Source organism: Apteryx rowi, unplaced genomic scaffold (assembly GCF_003343035.1).
Source record: "Apteryx rowi isolate R43461 unplaced genomic scaffold, aptRow1 scaffold_961, whole genome shotgun sequence".
Lineage (NCBI taxonomy): Eukaryota > Metazoa > Chordata > Aves > Apterygiformes > Apterygidae > Apteryx > Apteryx rowi.
In genome coordinates, this window is record NW_020451273.1 from 1 (window position 1) to 13,446 (window position 13,446).

Consider the following 13,446-nt stretch of genomic DNA (forward strand, 5'->3'; position numbering starts at 1 on the left):
GCCATTTAAATTCTCGCGTTCAGCCATTCTGGTGCACACACGTCCGTAGTCATTCGGGACTGCCGGGAATATTGGCRGAGGGCAACCAGCGCATAGATGCCCAAGTCTCAGCCGCCGGTGAAGAAAAAACTAGRTTACAGCTGRCRCAACRATCTCATGCGTTTTTTCACCAGTCAGCTAGATCTTTGCAAAAGGAGTTCAACTTATCCCGGGCAGAAAGCAGGGCCATAGTGGCCGCGTGCCCTGATTGTGCACACATTCCYCCGCTGCAGGATACAGGGACAAACCCACGCGGGTTAGAACCTCGCCAGTTATGGCAGACCGATGTCACAGAAGTCCCTGCCTTTGGGCGACTGYGCTTTGTCCATGTATCAGTCGATACATTCAGTAAAATGACCTGGGCCACTGCYRCAACCTCCACACGCTTCACTGCCTGCCGCCTGCATTGGCTGCAAGCCTTTGCCGCGCTGGGGAAGCCDGCTCAGATAAAAACCGACAATGGACCTGCCTATACGAGCGCCGCGTGCGCTGAGTTTATGCGAGCTTGGGACATTACACATTCCACGGGGGTCCCCTATAATTCCACTGGCCAGGCCATAGTGGAGCGCCGWCATCAGGATTTAAAAYGCCTTTTTGCTATTTTGAAAAAGGAGGGGGAGGTATCTCTCCCCGTCCATGACATCGTAGCAAAAAGCTGTTATGTGTTAAATTGGCGCAACCTCATTGAAAYAGACCAAGGGGAGTTGATCAGCCCRGGGGCACGCCATGCACAGACTACRAGACCTATTAAGACGCTCGTGTCCCGATGGGTACCACAAACACATTCATGGCAGGGGCCTGTGGAATTACTCACTTGGGGCCGAGGGTATGCTTGTGTCATTGCAGGTACTGGTACGGAGTGGATACCCGCGAAGTGGGTTCGACCGTGGTTGAAGAAGAGTAACGTTGGACCTGCGGAAGACTGCCCACTGGAAACAGCCCGTGAGTCAGCTACTACCTGCGCTTGAAGACCAGCGGCAGGAACTGGAAGCTCTTGACAGAGGACGAAAACAAAGCACCAGCCTCACCCGGAACGAACGGGATTGTGATTGTGAGCGTGCTGCAATGACTGGGCACGAACAAAAGAGTGTTGGGGGGGTTGGTGGAAGAGCGGTCATCAAAATGGGTAACCTTGAATTCCGCCTTAAGCAGCGGTGACGTGCATGGCCAGGTGTATACGAACTGCAACGCAACAAGCCACATAACAGCGAAAGCACTGCCGCCTGGTATATTTCTGATATGCGGGGATAGGGCCTGGAACGGYGTGCCACGCATCCTGCGTGGAGGCCTGTGCTACCTGGGGAGATTGAGTCTGTTCCACCCCAATCTCACCCAACTGCAGAACTTGGTCTTGATGAAGCGCGGGCGGGGCAGAAGGAGTGTGCATGAGCTAGAGTGCAAGGACATTGGCGATCCCGTATTTTGGTCAGGCTTCCGGCAGCTGGCGACTGCTACGCTACTGCCGGGAGCCGCTGGGCTTAAGGCGATGAAATTGGCGGAGCAATTGGCTTGTTGGACCAAAAATGAGTTAACTATTACATCACGAGTACTAGATGAGATGTCTCAGGATGCACTGAGCATAAACCACGCTGTGTTACAAAATAGGGCCGCTATAGATTTCTTGCTCTTAGCTCATGGACATGGGTGTGACGAGTTTGAGGGGATGTGTTGTCTCAATCTTACCGACCATTCACAATCAATCCACGCGCGTATACGAAACATTCAGAATGGGCTATATAAGCTGAAGCAGGAGAATGGCCTTGGGATTGACGGGTGGCTTCGGGGGCTGGGGATCGGGCCCTGGTTGGCAGCAGGATTAAAACAACTGATTACCATAGGTATCGTGGGTATGTTCCTATTGATTTGTGGGCCTTGTATACTACAATGTATCCTAGCTCGGGTACAGAAAATGGTTGATCTATTATTTGAAAGAAGAGGGGGAGGTGTTGGGGCCCTTGCGGTACTTCAGAACAATAATCTATATGAAATATAGAGTATGGAACTACACTGTTTAGGATTAGTTGCTTAGCACAACTTGCTTAGCATAAGTAGCTAAATTTGCTGAAGCCTTAGGCCTCAGACTGTAGCTGCTGCTATGTGCTTTGAAGTAGTTTACCAAGGACACCGGTGCAGCTGGGAATGATACATCCTGAGAAAGTACAGATAAACTAGCAGAAGCCAGTGGGAACCAAGGTTAAGGGCTAGACAGCTTTGCCAAACAAGTAGCAAGGTACGAGGCATGACCGCTGTGTGCGTGATCGGTGCAATGATTGGCTACCTGTGACATAATCTGTATGAACCACAAATCAAGGGCCAGAGCGCCGAATACTTGTACTTATAAAATAGGCAAATTGCTGAATAAAGATGGAATTGAACCTGCATTCTGTGAATGCGTATGATTCATTCCCGTCACTCCCGCGGACCGCGACACACTACCATTTCCTTGGGTCCCCATCCCCCTTCCCTCCCCTACCCCTCGCATAAACAGTCCGAGGCCACAAATGGAAGTAGAGATACTGAAACAAGTTAAAAATAATAAAAAAAAAACCTCCACCAGGAAATTAAGAAAACAACAGATCCATCTACAGATCTACAGCAAGATGCACATTCTTTACCAGCTCTTCAATGTAGCTCACATTTCTTAACATGCTCAGGAGAAAACTAGTGTTTGGAGGAACCAAAGGTTCAGTTGCATACTGCCTGAGGTGGCTTTCATCCTTCTTAAAAGGACTTTGACAGAAGATGCAGGGCTCTGTCTTATACAGTGAAAAAAATCCTGTGAGTAATGGACAAGGGCTTTTTTTTAATGACTTGCAGAATAGATCAGAATGACCAACCCCTGTGCAGAGTTCTCACACTCCAAACGAGTTAAGTTAAAGCACACTCTCTGTATTCCTACTTTCAGAGCTAGGGATGCTAATACCTAGAGAAAGAAGAAAAACCATCACCATCAAGGTATTCAGGTACCTCACCACTGCGACATCAATGGGATTGAAGCTCTTTCAAGTATCTAGGCCTAAGGTCATGTTTTAATCTCTTACCTTTCATCTTTCCTGCCATCTCATATATTTTCCTTGGCTGATCAGAACGAGTCTCCAGAGCTGTAAATAAACCGTCCCTTCCCCAGCAGCCAGAGTCATCTAGAGTGAAACGACAAGTTAGATTCCTAGAAACTGAGGTTGAAGACCACCATGGCAGGCAAGGCACCTATTCTGGTCAAATGTGATGAATGTTTATCAAAGACAGATATGGGAACCATACATGAACTGAAGTTGAACAGCACTCAGGAGACCATCCTAGAGGATAAACCTGAGCCGTTGAAAAAAACAAACTTGCCACAGTTTTTTGAAAAACGCTGCAGGAAGAATTCCTTCTTACTGCCCAGTGGAGATGTACATCTGAGCACTAATCATGGAGGTTATCATATAAACCTGTCAGTATCCTTGTATTCAGGGAAAGCATGAATCCATTATGACCCCAGATTGGTTGCCTGTGCTTCAGAGAACTAATTTGTAACTTTTGTTTTGTAATTTGTAACTAAATTAACTTCATTTGTAATCTGAGAACTTTTACTTTTGCTTGATATTTCTACTTTAAACAGGAGTTTTCATGCTGAGCTTAAATTAAGCCAAACAGATTACAATGTTCCACTACAGCCTTGGTCTGGAAACAGCTCCAACAGTGACTCAGGAGAAGCTCTGTAGCTTGAATTTCTGCCCCTCAGCTTTAGTGTCTTAACAGAAGCCCTTAAATTAGGAGACTAGTCTATAGCCCTTTGCTCAGCATAAAGAGAGGCACCACAAGAGGGCAGCTCTGATCTCAGCCTCTGGAAGTGTCTGTCTCTATCTGCTGGCTATATAAGGAAGCTGATTTTCAGTATCTCAGTTCAGTGCCTACAGCTTATACAGGATGAATAGAAGGCCCTCATCTCCGGAGGCACTGTCCTCATTTGGCTGCAGACTCATGCAACTTCAAGGCACAATGCACCTTTTGAGAGGCTCCTCCAGAAATCCACAGAAAGGGCATGAAAATCCCCATGTACCCCTTCCAAGCACTTGTGTGGGTTATACAAAACGGAGCTGGAGTCCGTGTTGCCTCCGCCCTGCTCAAGGGCATGTCGCACTCAGACCCAAAGTATTTCAATCTGGATGGGAATTAGAAGGTACTGAGCTAGAAGGAACAATTCAGGCCATTTCCCCACCCAACAATGTTCCTGTTGTTTTGAGTCCCACCTAGGCAGTGGACAATGATAACATCCTCCTCTTCTGCTGTGGGGTGGGTGACATCTCCCATGATGTACTTGATACAGTTCAGGTCTGGGTCTCTGTAATCTAAATCCACAGTTAGCCCAGCATCCTCCTCCTCAAGCTCTTCCTCAGAATCACTCTCCTCTGAAGGGAGACAAGCAGATGTGTAATGATTTGCCTTCTACCAGGCCACCCTGAAACAAAACAAAAGAAGATGAGGTTCAATGAAAATGAAAGGCAGGTGGGACATGCACCTTGTGTTTTAAATCATTGCAGTGAAACACAGGAGATGGGGTCTTGAGTTACAAATCTCAGACTCTAGATTCAGACTTGCATTCTGTCTGCTCTCCTCCCCTATTTTAGACAGGGTCTGAGATTACCACAGTTATTATCTGTGCTATTAACAGCATGTGTCGGTGTGATAAGCTGACTGAAGGAACAGAAAGAGTGAGTATATGACAAGGGGAAGGAGTTATTTAGAGAGGTAACAAAGAAGAAGAACGAGGAAGCGAGGAGAATGAAGAGGGTCACAGATGTCAGAACAACACATAAGGGCCAACAGTTTCAGGAAAAACTTCTCCTAAAAGTTGGGTGTACATTCAGATATAGGGTTCTTGTTCATGCCAATCTCTATGAATTAAATTAGATGTGAAGGCAGGCCCCTTGCTAGGCACTCAAGTCATTTTTCCCACTTCACATCCCTATATTCTGCAATTTGAGCACACTCTCAGAAACATGGCCTGCAGCCATTTTGTCACCCTCTCCTCCCCTCCTTCCCAGTCCCATCTGCCTGAGAGGATAGAGGGCATGACTTGTTTTTGTCAATCAGACACACATTTCCAGAGCACAGTGTTAACAGACACCAGTTTATAAGTAGTAGATGCAGTACAAAACATACTTTTTCTTGTGTTCTGCTTCTGCTTTTGCCTTCCTCTTTTCCTCCACTAGCCTTGCTCTCTTAGCTGCTGCTTCTTGGTGCTTCTTCCTCCTAGCCTCCAGCTCCTCTGTGCTCAGTGAGTGCTTCCTCCTGGATGACTGTTCACGGAGACCTATGAGAAGGACCTCGAGAAAGAAGGAAGTATCACAGAAACAAACTGCTCATCTCAAACCTTTGTCTGGTGCCCACCTTACCTAACACCCCATGTATCTTTCCCATTTGTCTACTTGTTCCAGGTATTTGTCATCAGATCCCAACTGTCACATAATTCTTGCTTTTGTGACCTAAGTTTAAATTACTGCCCTGCACATTAAACATCTGATCTGTAATCAGAACCATTGGATCATCCAGCCCTCAAGATTCAAGAGCCATCTCATTACATTTGTATCCACATCTTTTAACATCTTCTGCAAGCTGTATGCAAACTGGGAAAACTGTCAACCTCATTTTCCACAAGCAATTAAGAGCATCATGTGCCTAGTCATGTCTTTTGTCTTACATTTGCTTTGTTCCAGAGAGCTCTCCCTTCCTTGTGGGTCTCTTCGATCAAGGCTTTCTGAAAATCCAAAAGCTGATCAAATGCTTTTTTGTCTTCTCTGCTGGGTTCTTTTGAATAATCTTTACCTTCATACAGGTACATGTGATCTTTAAAAAATAATTAAAAAGTGTAAATAAAAACTAAAAATGGCTAACACTTAAAATACTTTGTGAGATCAAACAAACAAAAAAAAAAAGGGCTTCTTTGTGACACTGCTGTAACCTCTATAAAAAAGGACATGTTTACACTCATAGTTTTCTGTATAGCCAGTGTCAGCATCCTGTTGAGACAACAGAATCAAGATTTGTCTTGTCAGACAAAATCTTTTCAGTTAAGGCATTTATATTGGCAAAGAACCTTTTGCCTGCTTCAGTCAATTAACTGTTTTAAGTTGTGGCTCTAACACCATTCTCTTTGGTAACTCCACCTCTTCCAGCAGTTAATCCATTTAGCTTTGCTATCCATTTGCAGGGTTACTCTTGTAAATGGATAACATACCTTTTTTTTGAGCTCCCAAACAAAATAAAAAGCACAGAACTCTGGAAATACAGAGTTACTGCTCATCAGGTCAACCATTTTTCTAATAGCTATTACAGAGTATGGTACCACTGCTCCTCTTTAAGTTATCATCAGAAAATATCACCTGCTAACTGCCAGCAAAGAATTACTTGTTGCTGGCAGGACACGCAATACCTATCCTGTAGGGCCATATTTCTGCTTCAGTCACAGATCTATATTTAAGTTCCATCATGTGTTCAAGATAGAAATTCAGCCTTTCTCATCATGACACTGGAAGGGGGAAAAATATCCTTAGAATTTATTCTCATATAATACAGGGTTACAAAGACTTTACCGTAATTGTGCGACATTTGGATCGGAAGGTAGAGTATTCAAGATAGAGTAGAGTTGTTGTAGTTGTTTAGACTCCATGACTCTGCATTTCTTATCTCACATATTGGAATTCTTTAAGATCACTTTAACTGGTAATTTTCATGGCCAATAATCTTTTGTTTGGAGACAAATACAGAACACCTGCTACATAGTCTTTCCCTACGTTACTGTTGTATCTCTAAAACTGTAGTTCCATCTTAACAGTTCTCTGTGGGAATAACTGCAGTTGCAGATTGACTCTTTCACTTTTTCTCATGAATTTCATCTGAAGTCTGAAAATACTTAATGCACATTAAGGAATTCTGCCCCCCCCAGCCACCTCATGAGGAAAATATTGCTACCATTATTTTACAGGTAGGCAAACAAGGAAACAAGAAGAAAAAGAGCAATAAAGGCTCATAAATTAAACTTGTAAATAGGCCACAAACAAAATCCAAGTCACCTGCTTAATTACAAGTCCACTTTACTTCTTGTTGCCTGAAAAACGCCACCCCTGTCTGGGAAGCCTTCTCTACTGGCATCCAAGTGTCAGGCATTTCATTAGATATTTAGATTCTTAACTTACTCTCTGTATCCTTCTCTTCACTCTCGTCTTTGTGTGGCAGCACAACATCCATTACCCACATCCCTCCTTTCGTTTCTCCAAGGAGGTTTTCTAGCTCCACATCCTGGATAGTACTCCCCTCAGATGAGAGTAATTTATCCAAGCCAAATTTCAGGATTTCACTCAGCTTTAACAAAGAGAGGGGGAAGTTCAGTATTAACATCTCCTAATTCAATCACAGTTTCTTGAGCTTCTCAGGCATAAATGCAAAGGATGTGCAAGTGAAGCAATCTAGTCCTTAATGTTACCTGTCAAAACACTTACTGTTTCACACTTAGTTCTCCCAACACTTGATGGGATAGACCTCTATGACAAATCTCCCTCAGCAATACTCATCTAGATTTAAATGGTCATTTTTCTCCATTAGCTGTATGACATGATAGCATTGTATTAACTGCATTCAAGCAGTTTTCTTCATAGACAGAAATGCCAGGCTTCCTTTCTCCCTCTACTCCTTTAAAACAAAAGCTTAAATCCCACAAAAGCCCAGCCGGAGAAAAATATCAGCATGGAATTTCCTATGGGCTCAGTTCCACTTCTTCCATGGAAATCACAATTGTGGAGATACATGCTGGTGGGGGAGGGGGGGAAATGCTATACAATTTCCAACCCTCCCCTAGGCTCAGCTGCACACAGGGTATATATTCCTCTATATTTCACTTTGCTTAAGGTTTGCAACCCCAAACTCTTAGCACAAACCTCAGCTTTCAGGTCAGAACTACATATTATGCCCTGATTCCTGAGAAATTTTATTTACCAAAAGGTCAACATAAAGTTGCCCAAGTTTCAGACTGGCAATCAAAAGCTGGCAAAGCACCTATTGTCAGCTCTGTTTGCAATTGAGAAGCGAGAGAGACAGATAAGTTCCTAGAAAACAATGAGCCAGCTTCCATTTTAGACCTGTCATAATTAAAAATACACAAATAAAACAAAGTGAAGTTCTGCCTTTCCCTCTTCTCCCAGAAAACACACCCTTTTTCAACAACGGATGAACCTCAACATTATAACACCTGTTTTCAAATTTCAGACCTTGTCTGAACCTGGGATGTCATTGTGGTTCTTAAGACACATGCAACAAGCTATCATGTCCATAACGTACATCTCCTCCCACAAACAAGTGTATGAATAGGTCCAAGTCAGACATACATATAGGGGGTACATTTCTAAAGACATTACTGGAGTCAAACTGAGGGCACAGCTATATTTTACCTGTAACTCTGCTGCTCCCTGAGGCTTGGGTGCTCCCAGAGCAAACTGACCTCCTTCTACAATGGCATTTGTCAGCCGGAGCTTGGAAGCAGCTCTTCGGTAGATTATTTCTTCAATTGTATCTTGCCCAACCAAGCAGATAATTTTTACAGGCCTTGCAAAGTTTAAGAAAGTTGTTGTTATTTTCCTTTTTTGAGGTGCACTAAAACTGTTTCCTTGCATGGGGCACTAACCCATCATCCAATCGTTTGGTATGGACAAAGGCAAAAGCAAAATCAGGAAAGATAATCAGCAGAAATGTAATGCTGATACAACCGTTCCTTGACACAAGGAGAAATGCTCACTGCAAGTATGCAGCAAACCTCCAGATTCCCTCTCCTCCTCATCTACAAAGCTCCCACCCTGGACACATGACAAGAACTGCATGAGGCTGCAAGAGAAAACAAGGACATAAAACCCTCTCTGTTCTCCTTCTTTGCCCTTCAGTCTATTGTCCTTAAACCCTCCACTGCCTATGGAAAGGGAAAGCAATACTGAGACCAAGAGGGTCAGCAACCAAACCAGAAGTACCAATGTTTCTCACTTGTGCTGACCAATCCGGTGAGCTCTTGCTATTGCTTGCAAGTCATTTTGTGGGTTAAAATCACTATCAGTAAAAATAACTGTATCCACTGCTGTCAGGTTCATGCCAACTCCACCTAAGAAGAAAGAAGGTCACAAAATAATATTGCCAGCAGAAAATAAAGGAGCAGCTAGAGAATTTATGCCATGCAAGGTTCTGTCTGATCTGATCAGCTACATCAAATTCAATCCACTTCTCAACCCCAAATCTGAGTCTCACAAGGATCTAGGGTTGTTTGTGTCTCCCTTTCTTGACTTACCTGCTCTGGTGCTCAGCAGGAAGATAAAGATGGGCTGTTGACCAAAGTTCTTTATGGCAAGGTGTCTCTCTTCACCCCTAACAGAACCATCCAGACGCTCGTAGCTGTAGCCTTTCCGAACAAGCAACACGTATGTTTCTGAAACTCTGTCTATGCTCTCACCCCTCTTACGTTTTTCTCCACAGACTCCCTCCTGAATCTTTTTACACCAAATCCTTCTGCCTTGATTCTTATTTTATTGCTCTCAACTCCTCCCTTCTTTTCCAAATAAACCTGGTATAACCTGAAGCAGTGACGCACGCTTCCAGATCCACTGTTGGCAAAGGGTAATTTAGCTGAGTCTGAAGAAGAGACTCTTAGCTTTTAATTTACTGCTTGGAAATAAAATGGGAAAATTCAGAGCCAAAGTAAAAGAATGTTAGCACACAGTTCCATTTCAGACTACGCAGTGTTGGCTGTTGGCCTCACAAAACAGGCCAACTATTGGGTATTCCTCAGGCAAACTCCCACTGCCTTCAACGTGTGCTTTCCTGTGAGCAAGCAGCATGGGATATGGTCTTGCATTTGGCTTTATTCCACACTAGTTGTTCAAAACCATAAACACCAAATAAAAGCCTCTTTCATGGGAATCCTAAGTAGGCATGAAGCCATGTGGATTGAAACAAAAGAAAATGTTCCAAGAACACTTTGGTAACCTTGCCAAAAATGGTCTGATCCAATCTGCCCTTGTAGACATGCTGGGGACCCACTGCCAGAAACCGTTTTAATCAAAAAATTCATTTCCTGGTACGAATGTGGCCCAATTTGCATGGTATGCTGGACACACTAAATTTGGAGCAAGCCTACTGCCTTCAGTGCAATTACTTCAATTAATACCTGCTGAAAGAAGAGGAGAATGTGTCCCTGTAGCACAGGGTTCTTCTCAGCCAGCACAAGTATTCAAATATCACTGTACTGACATATCTGGTCAGTGGAAACCAGCTTAGTGCCTCCAGACAACCTGATACAACTTTTCTGAAACCAACAGGGCTCTTTGCTCATGGACACCAAACTTGGATTTATTCTTATGACTGCTGACCCCACACCCACAAAACCTCAGGACTCAGGCACATAACTGAACACATCCTTATAAAGAAACATTACTACCCTGCCATCTGTTAAGGCCCATTTTATCAAGGAACCAAAGCTGAAGCTACTTTTAAGAACAACACTGAAGTGCAAGCCCATTTCAGGCAGATGGTAGCACAGCAAAGAGCTGAACTTGGGACCCCCCAACTCACAGCCCCGCATCTCGACTGCAACAATACAGTTTCTAACTACAAAGAAGCAATAAATCCCCATCATAGTCCCTTCTCCAACCTGGGCAGATCAGCCAAAGACAGAGGAAGAGCATATGTCAGAGATCATTAGGATAAGCCCTCTGTTGCCAAAGCGTGCAGAGTATACCTCTATAGTCCATGTAGTCTTGCAGGATATCAAGCAGTTGAGTCATCTGAGAAAAGAGCAAGACGCGATGGCCACTGGAAGAAGAAAGTGAGATTTCAACATACTGTGATAGCATTTCACAGAGCAGTATAGGGGTTATAATAGCTTAACAAGGTGGTGTTACGTAAGTAAGATCTCACCACCTCTGCACACTGAGCCTCACGCAGTCGTGGCCCATTCCCTCACTGCACACTGAGCCCCGCATCCAGATGCAGTCAGTCAGCCTCATCTGCCATTGCCAGTTGTCATATCTGGAGTGTAGAGTCATGCAGAGCTGACGAGGCTGTGGCACAGCACTACCGCTGGCTGGGTACTCCCTAATGAGGATCCAAAGGATACTGTTTAAAAAATGCACTCCTCAGCTTCAACTTAGCACCACGAGGTCTCCCTCACCACATAACCTGACACACTAGACTGTCCTCAAATCACAGCACAAAGTATCTTAGCTGCTGGGAAAATATAATTTCAGCATCTCTGGGACACTAGAGCACTTCCTTCTCCAACAAATGACCCTCAAAGATCATATACCATTGTAGACAGAGCTCAAGTGAGAAATCAACTCTCCTTCCTTCCAGCTTCTGCTCTAGGCCTCAGACTGTTTTACAGTGCTGTTTAAACAAGGCTTCACTGTTGAGCAGAATACAGGTATTTTGAAGTCTAGAAGCTGTAGAGGGCTGCTCATGTGGCAGAAATATCCAAGGGAGAGAAGCAACCACTCAGGGTGCTGTACAGCAGCAAGAAAAAGCCCTCTGGCCACATCAGACTGTCACAAGGTCTACAGAAGCTCTGTCCTTTGGAAGTAGACAGAGGGAAACAGCAGCCCAGTTAAGAGAGGAGGTAGAATTTGTATCATGCAGGAGGCACTGATGCACAGACTGCACAGGAACGCAAACTGCTGTTTGATTTGCCTCACATCAGAGCTGGAGGGAAATATCCAAGTCCTTGGGTTCCATGTTCTGAAGTCGCCAAAGCTCAAAATCAAGATCAGAGTTCTGAATGCCATTTCCAAGGTTTAGGTTGCTTGTGTTTCAGGGTTTGGCTTATTCTTGTTTTTTGCACCAAATTTCCTTTTCACGCTCACTATGCATTCTGCCTCTGGGGCTCAGACAGGCATGGTAGCGCAAAGGAACCGAACTGATGCATTGGAGGCTACCCACAGGAAACCCATGATCAAACCGGATGTACTGAACACCATGTCACATGTTTATTCCCCCAGGTTCCCAGCATAAATTTAGCAAATATGAGAACATGCGACAGAATTAGCTAAATGTTTAAAGGGAAGCTCCAAAATCTTTGAGGTTCCTCTACCATCTCTAATGCAGCCCCTTATACTGAAATGACTACTTTAGGATAGTCAATAACACACATTAATTAGGGCAGTGTTTGTATTGGGGTGAATACCTGCAGAAGTTATGGTTAAACAAGGTAGCTCCTCTTCCTCATTTACCTTTTGTCCCTATGCCAACCCCACCCAGTCTTCCTCACCCCAACATAACATACCCAGCATACAAGAATGAAAGGAGTTTATCCAACAAGTACAGCTTGCCACTAGCTTCAACAATATGGTCTCCAATCTCAAAGGGCTCTGGCTCAACACCTAGAACAAAAAGGATTTTCAGAAGCAGCCCTAATATTATACAAGTAAGAACTTCATGGTCAACCTTAGCGTGTCTGCACTGCCAAATATTGCCAAACATTGCCAAACAGACCCCCAATACACCCAGGATGCTTGCTTGAAAAGTGATGGTCCTTCTCTCTCTCTAAAGAACACTTCAGTACAAAGCATCGTGATATCATTGTTTAGATGTGAGAAAATGTGCTGACATGAAAGCAATTGGAGGGTTAAAGGAAGAAACTCCAGCTTCACGTAGCCCTCCACTTTATTCCTCATCATTAGTGAACTGTCATATGTTGGAACTGGTCACAAGCTCAGAGCTGGTTCTGATTCATGTATAACATTATTTTTTATTTGCTTCTTTTAAGCACTACACTGTCAAGCATTTGTAGAAAGCTGTTGGGTGTGTCTAGAAACTGATTTATTCCTATTTCAAAAGAGAGAAAGAGTTTTCTTACCATTGAAAAGATATGGGTGTGCAACAAATTTCCGAAGCTGAACTAAGACATTCTGAAGTGTTACTTTGCTTCCTGTTTCACTTTCAAATGCATCTGGAACACAGAGTGGCATGGAAAAAGAAGTGAGCATGAAAGCCCACACTCCACCAGTGGGTGTGACTGGGAATGTTTGTGCTTTAGCACTGATGTGGAGTATCTCTCTACACATAACTTGCATTTGGATTTCCACTCTCAATCCTAACACATCCATTTTCATAGACCAGTTTTTCCCACATGTTTTTTGAAACAAGCATTTAGAAATAAGACCCTGATGAAAACTACTCTGCCCTGTCAAACACTTAGTTTCTGGACACCCTGCTAAGTCTCACTAGCATTTTTCTAAGAGTGATTTATAGATCTTGAAATCATCAAAAATATTTTGGTGCAGCTCATTTAACTTTTCTAACAAAAAAGTATCAGCACAGTCAGGATCTCCAGAGGAATCAGGAAGTTAAGGGATGCATGTGTGTGAGGTGAAAAAAAAAAAAAAAAAAAAATAGATA

The 13,446-nt window shown here is 43.8% G+C and overlaps 1 protein-coding gene across 1 annotated transcript in view; it reads right to left on the reverse strand.

Moving 5' to 3' along the window:
• Window positions 1-2,547: 2,547 nt before the first annotated feature.
• CHD1L (chromodomain helicase DNA binding protein 1 like) overlaps window positions 2,548-13,446 on the reverse strand; it is a 22,864-nt gene continuing 11,965 nt past the window's right edge. Inside the window, 11 exon segments of the mRNA XM_026054721.1 lie at window positions 2,548-3,179; window positions 4,272-4,480; window positions 5,185-5,348; window positions 5,723-5,868; window positions 7,218-7,383; window positions 8,466-8,619; window positions 9,049-9,163; window positions 9,347-9,457; window positions 10,793-10,866; window positions 12,332-12,428; window positions 12,905-12,999. Coding sequence (XP_025910506.1) covers window positions 3,022-3,179; window positions 4,272-4,480; window positions 5,185-5,348; window positions 5,723-5,868; window positions 7,218-7,383; window positions 8,466-8,619; window positions 9,049-9,163; window positions 9,347-9,457; window positions 10,793-10,866; window positions 12,332-12,428; window positions 12,905-12,999 — 1,489 coding nt within the window. The 3' untranslated portion in view covers window positions 2,548-3,021.